The sequence below is a fragment of the Haliotis rufescens genome, unplaced genomic scaffold (assembly GCF_023055435.1).
Source record: "Haliotis rufescens isolate VD_foot unplaced genomic scaffold, xgHalRufe1.0.p SCAF_10, whole genome shotgun sequence".
Taxonomy (NCBI): domain Eukaryota; kingdom Metazoa; phylum Mollusca; class Gastropoda; order Lepetellida; family Haliotidae; genus Haliotis; species Haliotis rufescens.
In genome coordinates, this window is record NW_025963780.1 from 40,584,137 (window position 1) to 40,604,896 (window position 20,760).

Consider the following 20,760-nt stretch of genomic DNA (forward strand, 5'->3'; position numbering starts at 1 on the left):
GCATGTAACACATGAGTGCGTTAAACTCGTATACGCGAAAAAATAAGTCTTGTGTTCATTGATTAATCGGAAGGGGTGCTAATTGGGATTTTCACTAGCCAATACATTAACAAATATCGCCGTGGGCGCTTATTAGAGCAGGGGGCTTATTAAGTCAAATACGGTAAACAAAGAAGTTCATCAGCAAATGATTCTTTGAATTTCTGTGTATGTTTTAACCATGCTGTTCTCTCCATAATCACTTACCTATGACATTTAATTAAAACACCAAATGCCAATTCATTTACTTCATAAGTTTTTCAGAACCACATAATACACTACAAAACTATGTGTGTTTGTGAAGGGATAAATGCATGTCTTGTGTGTATAACATGTGATTGATTTCTTGCGTATATATACCAACCTAGCCCTTGCATCACAGTGACATGATTGATGGAAATAGACGACAGATACATTACATTGCACATTACAAAATCGTATTCCATGATTGATGACTATGGAGGTGAAATGGTCGAGCGGTTACCATGGAAACTACGACAGCAAGTTTTTAAAGCCAGCGACACGCACACTACATCAACAGTCCTGGATTATGAAACGTCTACTTTTTCTATCGGTGAAATGTCGTGAATACATACAAATGTACAATAAATCGGTAAATCTAGACGTCTATGTACATATTTATAAAATACATTGTATACAGAGTGGGGAATACGAGAGGTTTGGGTGGCGACTTGCTTCGTAAAATACACAAATAAAAGCTATAAAAAATAAAACATAAATAGCTACACATAGGAAAAAAAAGCAAGTTTATGAACTTGTTGCTTGTGTTTATCACATTGTGGAGACCATGACGCTAGAAGGCAGAATCAGAGAAACTTCTTTTTTATAGATTAACAAAACAGGTGAATCCTGATGACAAAATAATATAAAGAAAGAACAGAAACTGGATTTGTCATTATTCTAAATTTTTTGTAGAAATTAAATGCGACACCATACAACAATGGGTAAACTGTCAGGAACAGCCTTGTATCCTATAAATTCAATCACTAACAATCCATTATTCATTTCAATGTTTTCATTTCTTTTCAACAAAAATACATCGCATTATGTTATTATTAATATAAGTACCTAATAAATAATATCTTTTTTCAATTCTGCCATTAATATTGAGTCAGCATAATTCCATCCAGTCTTAAAGCTCTTTCTAGTATTTTCCTGATTCTCACCTTCTTGACAAATATGCATGGATTTTCAAGCACTAGAGAACATATCGACTGTTGAGTATATATGGTGAACACAGCAGCACTCATGTCTCACATACCATATGCTCCTACACTTATACAAGACCAAAATTGATGAGTATCCATGGTAGGGGCTATGTTAAGTTGTCCATCAGCCCTCAATATGGACACGAATTGGTTGAAATTGTCCTACACCACTCAACACTTGCTAAGGACCCCACACCTTTGATGAAAGATGACTGGTGGCCCTTAAGATGTTGAGTAGCATATATCCATTGTCGGGCAATACAATAAACTCCCATTGTTTGATATGGATACTGATGAATATGAAAAATATTTATCCATGGTTATAGCTACATTCATGTGACTTCCAGCCCTAATCATGGATATTTACCAACATGCAGCCTTCTGATCTTCTGTGTAGTCAAGATACTGTTCCATTATATAAGCATATAGGAACTAAACTATTACCATTTATATCTAACGATGGCAATACAATGATCATGCATAATAAACACATAAATGAATCGGAAAAAAAAACTTGACACGGAAAATTGCACTTTGTGGCATAGAGACATGCCCGCTGGGTAGTATGTAAATGAGGTCACATGATGGGGACACCACAAGGCAACCAATCGACAGAGGTGAGGCTTTCGTAAAGTGCAGAGTCGTAACATTGCTTCAAAATTCAAAAGTAATTCAAAAGTAATTCAAAAGTGAATCACAAATGTAATTGGGAATGATCTAGGAATATCTGCTGGTGTTTGGAGGTGAACTGACAATCAGGACCCCGTTTCACACAGCGATCAAAGCACTACAACTGTTTGAAGTTTGTGAAGAGTTACAATAGTGGCAGTGTTACAATTGCTTTGTGAAACTGGGCCAAGGGCGTCATTCCACTCAACGATCATAGCCTTCCGGCTGTTATAAGTCCATGTTAATGAATGGGAGTTAGATTGTCGTAGCGCTACATCTGTTATAAGTCCATGTTAATGAATGGGAGTTAGATTGTCGTAGCGCTACGTCCTTTGTAAGTCCATGTTAATGAATGGGAGTTAGATTGTCGTAGCGCCGGATTGCTTTATGGAACATGGTCCTCCACCATACGCTGTGAGACATGGGGCTTATGAGTTGACATCCAGACACAACACGGCCCACTACGTTGCTGCAAATGTGTGCGGAAATGTCATGTGAATTGGTATGAAGGTTGGATCATTCGGCTTATGTTGGAATCAAACCAGGACTACACCATGGCAACGTGACACACTACCTGATATTTATCCATATTTTGAGCAATCCAATAACTACATGCATCACTTCTGGATATTACCTGTTCGAAGATATTTGCCATCCTGAATATCTTATTCAGAAGCATCAACAATATTTTGATTGTCACTTTCAATTATTCTTGTTCAACACTAATTCAGACTATACAGCGATGCGTACAGATAGGAGACATTAACTCACGCCTCTGTCAATTGAGCCCAATACACAAGAAGAACCACTTCAATTTCTCAGTAATACACACATTTGGTTGGAAGACAGTTTAAGCAAATGAAGATGAATATCACATGAAGGACATGGCAAACTGTTACATTCAAAAACAAGTCAGGACCAAACATCAACTACCTTCAACGAAGAATCCCAAAACTGTGCAGGAGGGTTAGAAGTGATAAACAGGTGATAGGAGATTAGATCGAAATTGCAGATGGCCTGTAGACTTGGTATGGAATCTTGTTATTTTCTGTGTACTTTTCGCCACTGTTCAGTATTCAGACAGCATAGACCATGACCATCTGGGATGGAAATTAACAAAGAACACCTACTAGCCCGAATAGCGACCTATGTAGCAATATCTTCCAAAATGTTTGAAATTCTACTAGTCCTTAGCCCAGCTTCAACAAAAGCCTAGCGGGCTAGTGATAATTTCCTCCCTGACCATTGGTGTAACAGTTTCATGTTGAACAACAACGAATACACATTTTGTAGCACAGGACTAAAGGCAGACTGGATATATATCCGCCACTGGCTCATCTAGAGCGATCCTGAATATCAAGTGATTTCTCCATCTCTTTAATCTCTCTCCATCCGCCAGTGTTTTATGTAACAGGGAAACTAGCAATAGCATTATGCAGTCAATGGCTTCAGTTACTTACACACATAACAACAAACATGAGCAAGCCGCCGCCTGCTCGCAACATCTCCGTTAGAAAGACTGCATGGATTATCTCCCCTTGACACATCCTCTGCATCCAATCCTCTTCTGTACCACCAACCATGGGAACACAAAACCCTTGTCTTGTGTCTTCCCGTGATCCACAGAGCAGGTCAGTCTACTTTCTCCGTGGTCTGTCGATCTCTACCAGCATCTACACTCACTCTGGAGATCACACACACACACTGTAAATTCTGCAGCCTAGAACCTCCATGATCTCTTAAAAGTACCTGGCTATCCTGGAAGTGTTCCATACACATTATGGGAAGATAACCCAAGCCGACAATTCATTTAATGTCCAACTCGGATAAAAGACATATTGAACTGTTTAAAATCTCTGATCTCCCTCTGGTCACCTGATGTTTTCAACACGAGATGGTGATTTCCGACAAGGGGGACAACCCTGGTGTGACAACTATCTCATAGTCATAAAAGTTTAAAATATCTCGCTCCTTCCTGTAGGGACCTGCATGATATTCTCCACGCGCCTTCTCTGACTTCGTCTCACGGCATCAGCTCTTCGATAGGGCTCGTTTTTCAAATCTGGAAAATGATCAAAAATTTGTAAATACTTTCTCAAAGGCTACTTGCATAGAGGTTTGTAAATAGCCCTTATCAACATAGCTGGAATATATGCCATGCTTTTATGAAACCTCAAGTGAATAGTGTCAGGTGATCCAGAAGGATCTTTGTTCCTCAGAAGCAGTTACTGAACTTAGGTATAACCTAGCATACAATTGTTATAAGGAATACGGTGAAGATAGTAATCTACAAGGAATGTGAACACAGGATGCTCCTCCTACCCAGCAGGATGTCCTCCAGGGCCCCGTGGTACACCTCGTCCTTGTTCAGGAGCTTCTTCTCCCGAATGTTCCTGTTCCTGCTCTTCAGTTCGGACACCATCTCAGCCTGCAAACCAGAAACAGCTATTATTACTGCTCAAACTTGGGGAACAATCTTTTGCAGTAAGTAATTACTTGGGGAACACTCCCTTACAGTGACTGATACTTTGGGAACAATCTTTTACAGTGACTGATACTTGGGGAACGCGCACTTACAGTGGATGGATACTTGGGGAACACTCTTACAGTGACTGATACTTGGGGAACACTCTCTTACAGTGGGTGGATACTTGGGAACACTCTCTTACAGTGGGTGGATACTTGGGAACACTCTCTTACAGTGGGGGGATACTTGGGGAACACTCTTACAGTGACTGATACTTGGGAACACTCTCTTACAGTGACTGATACTTGGGGAACACTCTTACAGTGACTGATACTTGGGGAACACTTATTACAGTGACTGATACTTGGGGAACACGCTCTTACAGTGGGGGGATACTTGGGGAACACTCTTACAGTGACTGATACTTGGGGAACACTCTCTTACAGTGGGTGGATACTTGGGAACACTCTCTTACAGTGGGTGGATACTTGGGGAACACTCTTACAGTGACTGATACTTGGGGAACACTCTCTTACAGTGGGTGGATACTTGGGAACACTCTCTTACAGTGGGTGGATACTTGGGAACACTCTCTTACAGTGGGGGGATACTTGGGGATCACTCTTACAGTGACTGATACTTGGGGAACACTCTCTTACAGTGACTGATACTTGGGGAACACTCTTACAGTGACTGATACTTGGGGAACACGCTCATACAGTGGGGGGATACTTGGGGAACACTCTTACAGTGACTGATACTTGGGGAACGCTCTCTTACAGTGGGGGGATACTTGGGGAACACTCTTACAGTGACTGATACTTGGGGAACGCTCTCTTACAGTGGGTGGATACTTGGGGAACACTCTTACAGTGACTGATACTTGGGGAACACTCTCTTACAGTGGGTGGATACTTGGGGAACACTCTTACAGTGACTGATACTTGGGGAACGCTCTTACAGTGGGGGGATACTTGAGGAACACTCTTACAGTGACTGATACTTGGGGAACACTCTCTTACAGTGGGGGGATACTTGAGGAACGCTCTTACAGTGACTGATACTTGGGGAACGCTCTTACAGTGGGGGGATACTTGAAGAACACTCTTACAGTGACTGATACTTGGGGAACACTCTCTTACAGTGGGGGGATACTTGGGGAACACTCTTACAGTGACTGATACTTGGGAACGCTCTCTTACAGTGGGTGGATACTTGGGGAACACGCTTACAGTGACTGATACTTGGGGAACGCTCTCTTACAGTGGGGGGATACTTGGGGAACACTCTTACAGTGACTGATACTTGGGAACACTCTCTTACAGTGGGTGGATACTTGGGGAACACTCTTACAGTGACTGATACTTGGGGAACACTCTCTTACCGTGGGGGGATACTTGGGGAACACTCTTACAGTGACTGATACTTGGGGAACGCTCTCTTACAGTGGGGGGATACTTGGGGAACACTCTTACAGTGACTGATACTTGGGGAACACTCTTACAGTGACTGATACTTGGGGAACGCTCTCTTACAGTGGGGGGATACTTGGGGAACACTCTCTTACAGTGGGGGGATACTTGGGGAACACTCTTACAGTGACTGATACTTGGGGAACACTCTTACAGTGACTGATACTTGGGGAACGCTCTCTTACAGTGGGGGGATACTTGGGGAACACTCTTACAGTGACTGATACTTGGGAACACTCTCTTACAGTGGGGGGATACTTAGGGAACACTCTTACAGTGACTGATACTTGGAGAACACTCTCTTACAGTGGGGGGATACTTGGGGAACACTCTTACAGTGACTGATACTTGGGGAACGCATCTTACAGTGGGGGGATACTTGGGGAACACTCTTACAGTGACTGATACTTGGGAACACTCTCTTACAGTGGGTGGATACTTGGGGAACACTCTTACAGTGACTGATACTTGGGGAACGCTCTTACAGTGGGTGGATACTTGGGGAACACTCTTACAGTGACTGATACTTGGGGAACACTCTCTTACAGTGGGGGGATACTTGGGGAACACTCTTACAGTGACTGATACTTGGGGAACACTCTCTTACAGTGGGGGGATACTTGGGGAACACTCTTACAGTGACTGATACTTGGGGAACACTCTCTTACAGTGGGGGGATACTTGGGGAACACTCTTACAGTGACTGATACTTGGGGAATGCTCTCTTACAGTGGGGGATACTTGGGGAACACTCTTACAGTGACTGATACTTGGGAACACTCTCTTACAGTGGGGGGATACTTGGGGAACACTCTTACAGTGACTGATACTTGGGGAACGCTCTTACAGTGGGGGGATACTTGGGGAACACTCTCTTACAGTGGGGGGATACTTGGGGAACACTCTTACAGTGACTGATACTTGGGAACACTCTTACAGTGACTGATACTTGGGGAACGCTCTTACAGTGGGGGGATACTTGGGAACACTCTCTTACAGTGGGTGGATACTTGGGGAACACTCTTACAGTGACTGATACTTGGGAACACTCTCTTACAGTGACTGATACTTGGGGAACACTCTTACAGTGACTGATACTTGGGGAACGCTCTCTTACAGTGGGGGGATACTTGGGGAACACTCTTACAGTGACTGATACTTGGGAACACTCTCTTACAGTGGGTGGATACTTGGGGAACACTCTTACAGTGACTGATACTTGGGGAACGCTCTTACAGTGGGGGGATACTTGGGGAACACTCTCTTACAGTGGGGGGATACTTGGGGAACACTCTCTTACAGTGGGGGGATACTTGGGGAACGCTCTTACAGTGGGGGGATACTTGGGGAACACTCTCTTACAGTGGGGGGATACTTGGGGAACACTCTCTTACAGTGGGGGGATACTTGGGAACACTCTTACAGTGGGTGAATACTTGGGGAACACTCTTAGACAGGGTGAATACTTGGGGAACACTCTTACCGTGGGTGGATACTTGGGGAACACTCTTACCGTGGGTGGATACTTGGGCAACGCTCTTACAGTGGGTGAATACTTGGGGAACACTCTTACAGTGACTGATACTTTGGGAACACTCTTACAGTAGGTGAATACTTGGGGAACACTCTTACAGTGGGTGAATACTTGGGGAACACTCTTACAATGGGTGAATACTTGGGGAACACTCTTACAGTGGGTGAATACTTGGGGAACACTCTTACCGTGGTTGGATACTTGGGCAACGCTCTTACAGTGGGTGGATACTTGGGGAACACTCTTACCATGGGTGGATACTTGGGGAACGCTCTTACAGTGGGTGAATACTTGGGGAACGCTCTTTCAGTGGGCAGATACTTGGGAATCGCTTTCTTACAGTGGGTGTGTGAATATTGATGATGTATCCATGTGTTCAATGTTATTGGTTTAATATAACAGTCTGTCAATTATGAAGCCTGGACCACACAAACCAGTGGTTGATTGTATGAGCATCTATCAATGAGTCCACAATGATCAACTATGTTTTACACTGACAAACAAAAGGTCACAATTTCAATACAATATATAAGGCATTCTTAAAGTTGTGCAGTAAATCTGTAAGGTGCTTGTACAGGGATGCAAGCTATCATCAACTGTGGCTCCAGGTAGAATCTCGCTCCTTCAAAAAGTTCAAATATAATAGGCCACATTGCATCAATTTCTTTTAGGGAAGAAATCCAACATAATCAGTGTTCAATGTTTCTGCTGTGAAAAGTGACCCTTCTTTCAAAAGCAATCAGTTACACAAAATCAGTCTGATTTCACCATGCATTGATACAACAGAGAGTCGACAGCAGTCCAAGTGCTTCAACAAATCCATTAAAGCCAGCTCCAGCCTTTCAATCATCACTGATTACAACACATCTGCATGTTCCCATGCTCCGTGCGTGGCAGCCATGTCAAATATGCATCCTACTGTGCAACCTCAGCACAGTCCACAAGAGAAGCAGCCTTAGGGTCAAGGAAGAGAATTTATATCCAGTTTAACCCTTTCTTAAATCCATACCCTCCATTTTTATCTTTAAAAGTTTCAAGTGTTCCTACACATTACAAAGTGAGTTGGGGAGTTGGCAGCAGCTCTGAACAGTGTTTCAGTCACATCGTTGCATGGTTTCTTAACACAGGAGGAAGAGACGCAGGTAACCAACATTCTTTCTTGAAACCTCAAGACACAGGTACAGTGCTTACAAACCAAGGATCATAATCAGGGCAAATCATAAATTCAAACCCATAATCAGCGGATCCTACCATAACTAAGGGACATAATTCGGTACAGAAAATAGCATCACCTAAGACGACAGGGTCGCCAGTGATCCCCGCATACTACTCAGTGTTACACCTAAATATTATATTTAGCTTTCACAATAGTAATCTAATCTGATTAAGTGTCTTACAATTTAAAAATAGTACAAGTGTGCTACAACTCTCTGCCCATCTACTATGGCCCCTGCACGTCCAGCAACCAGCTCCCACTATCTCGTATCCATGCATTCAACACAGCAGCCAGTCCTCGTGACAGAAGCATGGCTACATACCTGACCTCCTGATGCTCTTAACAACGTTTCATGACCAGCTGTGAAGCAATATCCAGACATTCAACATACTACCTGTGTAACAACTGTCTACATGCATCACGTCCATCAACACAGCGTGAAACCAATGAACAGTATTAAGTTCACGAGGAAGGGTCTGGTGCTGACAAACCTAGAAACTTAATCGGGTGAACCGGGAATTGATCCCATAATCATAGGGTCACACCACAGCACAACAAATTGCGACGACTTGGACACCTGTGCCCAAATGATGGTTAGCCTTTCTGTTTTTCAGCTTAAAAAAATAACAAACAAATCTTCTTTGAAATTAAATTACATGCAATAGATTGCTTCACGCCTAGTGGAGTGAGTGAGTTTGGTTTCGCGGTGCTTTTAACTGTATTCAAGTTATATCACAGCATTCTTTGTTTGTTTGTTGTTTAACGCCGCACTCAGCAATATTCCAGATATAATATCACAGCATTCACCAGATATAATAGCATTCACCCGTTGAAAACCATTATACTGGAAATTGGTAATTTCATGCATGGATATATGATCAGTTGTCGCGCAAATACTCAACCAACAAGCTTCTAAAACTAACACTCATTATACACCACTAGACACACATCTCGCTTGTGTTGACGCAATCCCTGCAGGGTGGGGCTACGTACCTGGGTGGCCTTCTTGTCCTTCTTCTTGTTGGCCATGGGGGTGTTGGGTTCCATCATACTCGCACACTCCAGCTTCTTCCTCCGCTCATTGTCCAAAATACTTTGCTGTGAAGATATAGAAGAAGGAGTGAGTGAGTTGGGTTTAATACTGTCGGGAACAGTTTTCCTGTTCTATCACGGCGTGTCAACCTGATGTGGGAGGACAGCCAAGAGTGGTGTAGGTCTCTGATGCTGACCACTTTGGTGAAACCCACAAGCATGGGTATGATGCTGACAAACTTAGAAACATCATAGTTTTCGATTACTTCTAAATATCACAAGAACTAGGTATTGTCAATTTCTTCTTATATCAGGTATGTTTTCAAAATGATATGGATAGTGTAATATTGGATATGTGTAATTTCACTACAAGAACAACATAAAATTGATCACTTAATTCATAGTAACACTTTTCACAGGAGAATTGGCAGACACATAACACTGAACTCACCTTGAAAGCGTTAACAAATCTGACAAATTGAGCAAAGAAGGTTGATGGGGCAGCAGTCCTTGGACTCTCACCGAAATACTCCACTACACGTTTGTAGGCATCCTGAAACAAGACAAATGATGATGATGATGATGATGATGATGATGATGATGATGATGATAGGCCATTTATATTGCGCATATTTCCACACCACACAGGGGCATGTTCAAAGCACTATTATTACCCTGGTCAATGGATGTTTGTTTCAATATAGTTTGTTGATTATTCATTGCTTATTGACTGTTTTCACAAGTTAGTTCTGGGAATACAAACTCGGGTTAGCCTTTGCACTTCTGTTTGGAAATCACCTCGTACCCAGCTTACTTGATGGGTTTACTGTAGGACTGGGACGAGTCCAAATTTACTACCCGGGTACCCAACCCCCTATTACCCGACCCTACCCGGGTACCCGCAATAGGTCTCAAGAGATATGTACAAAATGTCCGATTGGGAATAGTTTGACCACAGCCCTGGCAAAATGTATTTAGATACACGTTTTAAAAGATCTGGTCATGCATACACTGACGTTGACTGAAGTTTTACCTTTATTCAAACATATAAGTCAGGTGGAATGCGTCAGAAAGAAACGGGAACATTAGTGACTTGTAGTGTAACCATGGACTTCTAGATAATTCTTGTCTTTAAACAATATATCGCACGACTAATCACGGGTCCGGGTAGTCCTGTGGGTACCCGGGTCCCACTCAGAACCCACCCAACCTGAGTACCCGAGTTACCCGTCCCAGCCCTAGTTTATTGCACCGATAGCACCAGCCATTATATATGGTTACTTTTGACTTTGTGTACCATCACACCAATACCACAAGGAGACTTTACCTTTGAGTGCATTTAACCACCATGGACACTCTGACAAACTCACCTGTGCAGTTTTAACATCAGCCAACAATTTCTTAAAGCGATCTTCTGAGTTGGAGAGGAAATCTTTGAGTATTGTTGGCGAGTCTTTTTCCTTTCTTAATGTAGCTTCACGCTTTGTCAGATCAAAACCCTTTTCTAGTTCATGAATATCTGTGGTGATGTTCTCCATCGAAACTGAAAAATAAACAGGAACATAAAGTGGGTGTGTTGAGACCAACTTCTACAGGATAAGTCTCCATAGGAGTGTCAGGCCACCACACAAATGTTGACTGGCGGCTGGTATTTGTGTCATGCATGTTTCAATATTATGTATATCCTCTTTCCCATGAATGTGAATGCATTACAAATATTTGTTAAATGAAAAACATATATTTCTAACAACATACAATTACACTTGTTTTCTGAAACTCTGCAGACTTTTCAACTACAGGTGTGAGAATTTCAACATATTCAGTGCTTCAAACCCCCAACCTGTCTCTCCCACCAAGGATATGCTCTCCTTTGACAAACCCCCAACCTGTCTCTCCCTAATGGATATGCTCTCCTTTGACAAACCCCCAACCTGTCTCTCCCTAATGGATATGCTCTCCTTTGACAAACCCCCAACCTGTCTCTCCCACCAAGGATATGCTCTGCTTAGACAAACCCCCAACCTGTCTCTCCCACCAAAGATATGGCCTGCTCAGACAAACCCCCAACCTGTCTCTCCCACCAAGGATATGCTCTGCTTAGACAAACCCCCAACCTGTCTCTCCCACCAAGGATATGCTTTTCTCAGACAAACCCCTCAAGCTGTCTCTCCCACCAAGGATATGCTCTGCTTAGACAAACCTCCAACCTGTCTCTCCCACCAAGGATATGCTCTGCTTAGACAAACCCCCAACCTGTCTCTCCCACCAAGGATATGCTCTGCTTAGAAAAAACCCCAACCTGTCTCTCCCACCAAGGATATGTTCTGCTTAGACAAACCCCCAACCTGTTTCTCCCACCAAGGATATGCTCTCCTTTGACAAACCCCCAACCTGTCTCTCCCACCAAGGATATGCTCTGCTTAGACAAACCCCCAACCTGTCTCTCCCACCAAGGATATGCTCTCCTTTGACAAACCCCCAACCTGTCTCTCCCACCAAGGATATGCTCTGCTTAGACAAACCCCCAACCTGTCTCTCCCACCAAGGATATGCTCTGCTTTCACAAACCCCCAACCTGTCTATCCCACCAAGGATATGCTCTGCTTTGACAAATCCCCAACCTGTTTCTCCCACCAAGGATATGCTCTGCTTTGACAAACCCCCAACCTGTCTCTCCCACCAAGGATATGCTCTGCTTAGACTAACCCCCAACCTGTCTCTCCCACCAAGGATATGCTCTGCTTAGACAAACCCCCAACCTGTCTCTCCGACCAAGGATATGCTCTGCTTTGACAAACCCCCAACCTGTCTCTCCCACCAAGGATATGCTCTGCTTAGACAAACCCCCAACCTTATTCTCCCACCAAGGATATGCTTTTCTCAGACAAACCCCTCAAGCTGTCTCTCCCACCAAGGATATGCTTTTCTCAGACAAACCCCCAACCTTATTCTCCCACCAAGGATATGCTTTTCTCAGACAAACCCCTCAAGCTGTCTCTCCCACCAAGGATATGCTCTGCTTAGACAAACCCCCAACCTGTCTCTCCCACCAAGGATATGCTCTGCTTAGACAAACCCCCAACCTGTCTCTCCCACCAAGGATATGCTCTGCTTAGACAAACCCCCAACCTGTCTCTCCCACCAAGGATATGCTCTGCTTAGACAAACCCCCAACCTGTCTCTCCCACCAAGGATATGCTCTGCTTAGACAAACCCCCAACCTTATTCTCCCACCAAGGATATGCTTTTCTCAGACAAACCCCTCAAGCTGTCTCTCCCACCAAGGATATGCTTTTCTCAGACAAACCCCCAACCTTATTCTCCCACCAAGGATATGCTTTTCTCAGACAAACCCCTCAAGCTGTCTCTCCCACCAAGGATATGCTCTGCTTAGACAAACCCCCAACCTGTCTCTCCCACCAAGGATATGCTCTGCTTAGACAAACCCCCAACCTGTCTCTCCCACCAAGGATATGCTCTGCTTAGACAAACCCCCAACCTGTCTCTCCCTAAAGGATATGCTCTGCTTAGACAAACCCCCAACCTGTTTCTCCCACCAAGGATATGCTTTTCTCAGACAAACCCCTCAATCTGTCTCTCCCACAAAGGATATGCTCTCCTTTGAAAAACCCCTCAACCTGTCTCTCCCACCAAAGATATGGCCTGCTCAGACAAACCCTCAACTTGTCTCTACCTACATTGATATGCTTTACCTGGATTACATGTCAGTCTCACCATGGTACTTGCTGCCAACTACAGGTCAATCTTACCTACGGCTGCCTTGTCTATGAACCTTAGCTCGGTGTCAAAGTTCATGAGATCCGGGAACTTCTCCTGTATTGTCATCACAAGGAAGTGCATGAGAGTCACCTTCTTGTCCCCGGACTTGGTGTCCACCAGCTGCCAACACAAACACAGCAATAGCAGAACGGAGCGTTACACAGACCTAACACTGGATCTAAGAATTTCTGGTCAGAGAAGAATATATTCTCTCATATTTCATGAATATTCTCTCCAATGTAAAAGATTGCAAAAACAAAAACTCACCATATCCAGACTCTGCAACTTGAAACCATAGGCTGCTCCACGTTTCGAACTGTTCATGTAGTTACCAAAAGCAAGGATCACCTGAATAATAATAATAATAATAATAATAATAAAAATAATAGGCCATTTATATTGCGCATATTTCCACACCACACAGGAGCATGTTGAAAGCGCTATTACTACCCCGGTCAATGGATCAGTTTGCACTTAACAATCATTCTCTGCTCCCTTGGGAGTATACAACCCATGCTGCCTGTCAGGCACTTGAAATAGTGTTAGACACCACATTGCCATCTCATCCTTCTGGGTACCCATTCACTGCTGGGTGAACAGAGGCAATTTTCGTACAAAGTCACTTGCCCAAGGAGATACCACGAGTCTCATGTGCTTCAGTGTGAGACAAGACCAAAGCCCTGGAAACTCTCAGGAGCCAAACTGCCCAACTGCTGTCACCAATCTACCGGGCCTGACCACCCGATATATTAAGTCCCTTCTTACAACCAAGTCACCGAGCCTGACCACCCGATCCATTAAGTGGCCTCTTACAACCAAGTCACCGAGCCTGACCACCCGATCCATTAAGTCGCCTCTTACAACCAAGTCACCAAGCCTGACCACCCGATCCATTAAGTGGCCTCTTACAACCAAGTCACCAAGCCTGACCAACCGATCCATTAAGTGGCCTCTTACAACCAAGTCACCGGGCCTGACCACCCGATCTATTAAGTCCCTTCTTACAACCAAGTCACCGAGCCTGACCACCCGATCCATTAAGTGGCCTCTTACAACCAAGTCACCGAGCCTGACCACCCGATCCATTAAGTCGCCTCTTACAACCAAGTCACCAAGCCTGACCACCCGATCCATTAAGTGGCCTCTTACAACCAAGTCACCAAGCCTGACCAACCGATCCATTAAGTGGCCTCTTACAACCAAGTCACCGGGCCTGACCACCCGATCCATTAAGTGGCCTCTTACAACCAAGTCACCGAGCCTGACCACCCGATCCATTAAGTGGCCTCTTACAACCAAGTCACCGGGCCTGACCACCCGATCCATTAAGTGGCCTCTTACAACCAAGTCACCGAGCCTGACCACCCGATCCATTAAGTCGCCTCTTACAACCAAGTCACCAAGCCTGACCACCCGATCCATTAAGTGGCCTCTTACAACCAAGTCACCAAGCCTGACCAACCGATCCATTAAGTGGCCTCTTACAACCAAGTCACCGGGCCTGACCACCCGATCCATTAAGTCGCCTCTTACAACCAAGTCACCGAGCCTGACCACCCGATCCATTAAGTGGCCTCTTACAACCAAGTCACCGAGCCTGACCACCCGATCCATTAAGTGGCCTCTTACAACCAAGTCACCGGGCCTGACCACCCGATCCATTAAGTCGCCTCTTACAACCAAGTCACCAAGCCTGACCACCCGATCCATTAAGTCGCCTCTTACAACCAAGTCACCAAGCTTGACCACCCGATCTATTAAGTCCCTTCTTACAACCAAGTCACCAGGCCTGACCACCCGATCTATTAAGTCCCTTCTTCCGACCAGCAAAGGTTGCTGGGAGCATTTCTAACCCGGCATCCCCACAGGGATTGAGTCTTAGAACAAACATGAGGTGATGAGAACTTCCTCTGCGCATTGTGTGTGTGTGAGAGCATCATCGAATCTACTGCCAGTGTACCCCATGGCAGTGACTCCCATTGTCAGCATCATTCTACACAACCCAAGCAAATCTTACCTCCATCAGTTTCCGCACTTTCTGTGAACTTCTTACAGACATAGAGGCAGCGATGATAGCATTAACTTGCTGGAAACACAGGGTAATAACATGATACACATTATATACAACTCCTACTTTGCTTATTTACTTACAATAGAGATTCTCACACCTCTTTAAACTAAAATTATCTTCCTTAACTTTTTGCACTTTAATTTTGGCTGAGTTGGTTGATCCGTACAAAAGAGAGTTTTACAAGAACACGAGGCAGGAATATGCACATAATTCCAGGAAATACTCACCGGCTGGAGATGATGCAAGTTATCGTAGAAGTTTCCGATAAAACTCATGATTGTCAGTCGATGAACAAGACGTTCTACCTTGCACAACTGAAAAGAAGGATATTCTTTATCAAGCAATATGACACTTAAGTTCTGTTTGTTGTTTACATACACAACATAGCTAACATAGACAACACACAAGACACAAAATAACAATGTCCCAGCTTTATAATGGCAGTCTGCAAATAATCAATTCTGGACCAGACAATCCAGTGATAAACATCATGATTGATCTATGCAAGTGGGATACGGTGGCACCAATGAAGTCAGCGAGCCTGTCCACCCGATCCCATTACTCGTCCCTTACAACAAGCAGGGCTGCTGAAGACCAATTCTAACCTGGATCGTCACGGGTGACACTAATGAAAAGTGAATCCCAATTGTTAGCAAATCATCAACATCACCAGATATCAATATTAATTAAACAATTTTCCATTAGTAAATACATCACAATGATACCAAGGCAGCGGTAGAAACTAACAGTTTTAGTCCACTAGTCCTCATAATGATAACATATGGCAAAACCCTTAAAAAAGGCAAACTTCTACTAGTCCTTATGATACCTTAACTATTGGCCAGTTTGGCAGGGTTGGTTGGTTTGTTGTTGAACGCCGCACTCAGCAATATTCCAGCTTTATGACGGCGGTCTGTAAATAATTGAGTCTGGACCAGACAATCCAGTGATTAATATCATGAGCATCGATCCACGCAATTGGGATCAATGACATGCATCAACCAAGTCAGCGAGTCTGACCACCCGATCCCGTTAGTCGCCTTTTACAACAAGCACAGTCAAGTTTGGCAAGGACTACAGGAATAGTGCCAGTTTCTAACACTGCAAGGTGTTACTTTCTTGCTATGTTAAGAAATAACCATGGTAGATGCAGACAATGCAACCATGCTGCTGCTGATGCTAATCCATCTTGGTTCTGTGTCAGTAAGAAGATCCCCGGCTGAACACATCTAACTGCGATGATTAAGGATATAAGGGATGTGTTCCATTTCACAGCTGTCCGTTTCCAAAGTTCAATTAACAAACCAGATTGCAAGTTTCATGATGAAGTAATGAGACCATCATTAACTAAATTAAATCTCACTTCAGCCCACCTTCTTGGTGTGCTGGTGTAGGACTAACCTGCATCATGAATTTATCCTCGTCAGTGAGGTTGTCGACTGGCTTCTTCTCGCGCTCGTACATCTTGTATGACTTGGCCTGGAATTGAATTTTGCTCATAAATACATCAGTGTTAGAAATGAAAGTCAAGGGGTCCTCGTCAAACCTACTGTTAAAAGACTTAACTTAGTGGGTCCCAAGATTCAATCAAATTCAACAGGAGCAAACATCAGGAACCCCAACACTTGATTTGAACATTGCATCAGCACTAGAATCAGCCACAACATCATCCAGCATTTGAAATTCATGCTTGCCTGCTAGCCCAAGACTACTATATTGTGCTCGGGACAATCCAATGATGGTAGTCATCATTGACTGGTAACACTAAGCACTTTTACTTTTCACCAGTTCTCATTACTTTCATTTTGATACAAATTATTCTGGCTGGATTAGCTACAAACTCTGTATGACTTGTTTCAAATTTCATGTCACTGGGTCATATTTTTCCATGTTCAAATATTTTTACATGTAAATGCTCTTTTTCATATGTGCTTGGATGGCTAAGGCCCTCGGTCAAATATGTAACAATGTTGTTATTTTGATACATGCTACTAATCATTGTATATCTTTAAATATTCGCAAGTGATGGCCAAAAATCAGTTGCTGTTTCCAACAATACTTATGCATCAATAGACAGAAGACCACTTGTTGACCAGCCACTTACTTCCTGTTCGTTGGGGAGGATGGTAAGAAGGATGTCCACCATATCCAAGGACAGTCTCTTCAAGTCCAGGCTGAAATGTAACACACACACATAAAGGCAACAACACATACTCTGGCAGGTATCTTGTATCTCCCCGCGTACACGACACCCTATTACCCGACCCTACGCGGGTACCTACTGTAGGTCTCAAGAGCTAGGTACAAAATTTAGTATTTAGATCCGTATACGATGATCTGATCATGCATACACTGAGGTTGACTGAAGCTTTATCTTCATTCAAGGCGCCGCGATTTGCTGTGCAGAGTTACGTCCCTTGGGCACGCCAGAAACCTATGATTGTGGGTTTGAATCCCGGTTCGCCCCGGTTATGTTTCTAGGTTTGTCAGCACCATACCCATGCTCGTGGGTTTCACCGAAGTTGTAAAGGTCTAAGATCTGCATCACTTCGAGCTTTCCTCCCACATCAAGCTGACACGCCGCGATATAACTGGTATACTGTTAAAAGCGGCGTTAAACCCAACTCACTCACTCACTCTTCATTCAAACATATGGGAGGTAGAAGGAAAGCGGATATGAGTGACTTGGAGTGTAACCATGGAATTATAGTGATGTTTGTCATCCAGCAATTTATCATGTGATATAGTCCTGTGGGTACCCCTGGGTCCTACTTAGTACCCAATGACCCAAGGACCCGAGTAACCTATCCCAGGCCTAGTGTCTTCGACTTCTACTTTCACATCACAGCATCAGCAGCGGTAGAAACTAACAGTTTCAGTCCACTAGTCCTTATAATGATAGCATATAGCAAGACCTTTAAAATGTCAAAATTCTACTAGTCCTTAGGATACCTTTACTATTGGGCAGTTTGGCAAGGACTATAGGACTAGTGCCAATTTCTAACCCTAATCAGGAGTGAATGGAAAGACATGTAACTTTTATAACTTTGTAACTTTTTGTAACTTTGTTGTTTGAAACAGAGTGGAGAAACCTTGATACAACCATGTCTCATCTGTTCACAATCTAGCCAGTGGATCTAGAGAGTGAGTTGGTTTAACGTCGCTTTGAACACGACTACAGTTACGTCACAGCTTGTCAGGTGGTGGTGGGAGTTATGTCCACAGTGATGAACGGCTTACACTTTTACCCTGGCATGCAGTGTTAGAAAATAGGCATAAAGTTAAGGTTCCTCGACTCAGATGTATAAGATTAAAATTTAGAGTGTTACCAGATTCAAATACCATAGGAGAAAACACCATGGACTCCACGGGTAGAACGCACTGGCAAAATCCAACTAGTATACAGCTCATTTGAGACAAGTAGTTTATGTAATATGGCTAGATTTTGTGAGAAATCAACTAGTCTCCTGATTTCATGTATATATGATAAAATGAATGGACTATTGGACCCCTCTTAATTTCTCACTGGGTATGGCGCTGAAGAACCAGGAGTCAATCATAGGATTCCAGCAAGCCTGAGGGATGCAACTCCGCAGTGGCCTGCAGCACATCAGACAACTGGACATTTCCCCCCTGGAATCTACTTCACAGGACATAGCTACACAATACTCACGACATGATGGCCTTGACTATTTCTTCATTTGTCATATCCATCTTCCTTCTTGTGATTGCTGGAAACAAAATTTCACATCAAGAACTCTTTATAGGATTGGTTCATTGTTTAGCGATGCACTCAGCTTTCTTCCAGCTATGATGTCATCCTGTAAATAATAGAATCTGGACCAGACAATCCACTGATTGATACCGTCAGCCTCGATCGGGATACAAGTCATTGAGCCCGATCCATTTGGTAGCCTCTAACGACCAGCATAGGTTGCCAGAGACCTAGGCTAACCTGAAATCCCCACAGGGGGTCTTTCTAGAACGTTTGCTGATTTACTGGAGACTGTGTAGATCTGTTAACTTTCTTGTGAACCTCAGGAAGTGGTCGGTCTACTAGATCAGTGACAGGTGGGACAACGAGTGCCATAGTGACTGTCAGGACAGATCCTTCAATGCAGTGACTGAAGGTTGTTAATGCAGCAGTAAGCAACATTCTAGCAGTACCGTGTAGATAATCAATTGAGCAGGTAAACCAGTGGTTGACAGCATGAACAACTACAATGGCATCAGGGTAAGATAACACAATCAACCAGGTTTGTATAACACCTCAGTAAGCAATATTCCAGCTACATCAAGTAGGTTAGTAGATAATTGAGGATGGACCAAATTACAATTAGTATTTTGTTATGATCTTCTGGTTGGAACACCAAAGCCCGACAAATGTTTTCAGTTAGTTTCCTTTCGGACTACAGCAACTTCTGATAATACAAGTAGAGTGTACTGATTTGACAGATGCAACACTATAAATAGACTTCTTAGAAGTCGATAAACAAGATACGCTTGTGTTTGCAGAAGACGATGCTAAGGCTACATAATGACCCTCTCTTTACCGGTGTCTATGAAAATTTCGTCCTTGTGATTTTTCAGATTGGCGTATTATTTGCAATTATTATTTAAGGAATAAATCATATCTGAGTTGCAAATTCGAATCGAGAGGACAATTGGGCGTTGTGTTCAGGTTTATCTACTGACCAACATTCCTGAGTCTGTTTGCCTCCATCAAGGAAATACTTTCTGGTTTCTTGTTCTTCCTCAACAACTTCGGCGTGCCTGTCGATGATTGACGCATTGGCCCAGCTGGACCCAGACGAAATGTTTCCTCAAAGTCCTCGAAGTCTATTACCTGCAGTGGGAACAAGTGAACAAAGGTAAGTTTCTTGTCACTTCTGCTTCATATGCTAAGTCATGACTTGTTTAGTTCCCTAGGGATTTAACTAGGATTCCAAACTTACACCTTTCCCAAATTCAGAGGTATTTTAACATTAAATATAAACATTGCATAAATATTTGAAAGAACTACATAAGCATCCTGTTGACAAGAACCATATAGATACAACATAGGCTGGTGCTTCCATTGTTATCAATGTGAAAATGTCTTCGAGTTATCTCCCTTTTGCTCATGTCACACTACAGTGAGTGAGTGAGTGAGTGAGTGAGGTTTTACGCCGCTTTTAGCAATATTCCAGCAATATCAGGGCGGGGGACACCAGAAATGGGCCTTACACATTGTACCCATGTTCAGGAATCG

General features: G+C 43.5%; 1 protein-coding gene across 10 annotated transcripts in view; it reads right to left on the minus strand.

Moving 5' to 3' along the window:
- Positions 1-20,760, minus strand: part of LOC124146730 (formin-like protein) — a 101,050-nt gene continuing 80,290 nt past the window's right edge. For 8 of the 10 annotated variants that reach the window (XM_048390618.1, XM_048390612.1, XM_046517162.2 and 5 more), the window contains 13 exons: positions 20,205-20,355; positions 19,183-19,240; positions 17,614-17,683; positions 16,911-16,988; positions 15,737-15,823; positions 15,456-15,524; positions 13,706-13,786; positions 13,429-13,558; positions 11,029-11,201; positions 10,110-10,211; positions 9,620-9,724; positions 4,260-4,365; positions 2-3,999 (listed from right to left, as the gene is read on the minus strand). In XM_048390618.1, the coding sequence (XP_048246575.1) occupies positions 3,893-3,999; positions 4,260-4,365; positions 9,620-9,724; positions 10,110-10,211; positions 11,029-11,201; positions 13,429-13,558; positions 13,706-13,786; positions 15,456-15,524; positions 15,737-15,823; positions 16,911-16,988; positions 17,614-17,683; positions 19,183-19,240; positions 20,205-20,355 (1,317 nt within the window). In that variant the 3' untranslated portion in view covers positions 2-3,892. Of the gene's footprint in view, positions 4,000-4,259; positions 4,366-9,619; positions 9,725-10,109; positions 10,212-11,028; positions 11,202-13,428; positions 13,559-13,705; positions 13,787-15,455; positions 15,525-15,736; positions 15,824-16,910; positions 16,989-17,613; positions 17,684-19,182; positions 19,241-20,204; positions 20,356-20,760 lie in introns of all 10 variants that reach the window. The other 2 variants (XM_048390607.1, XM_048390626.1) reach the window with 1 other exon arrangement.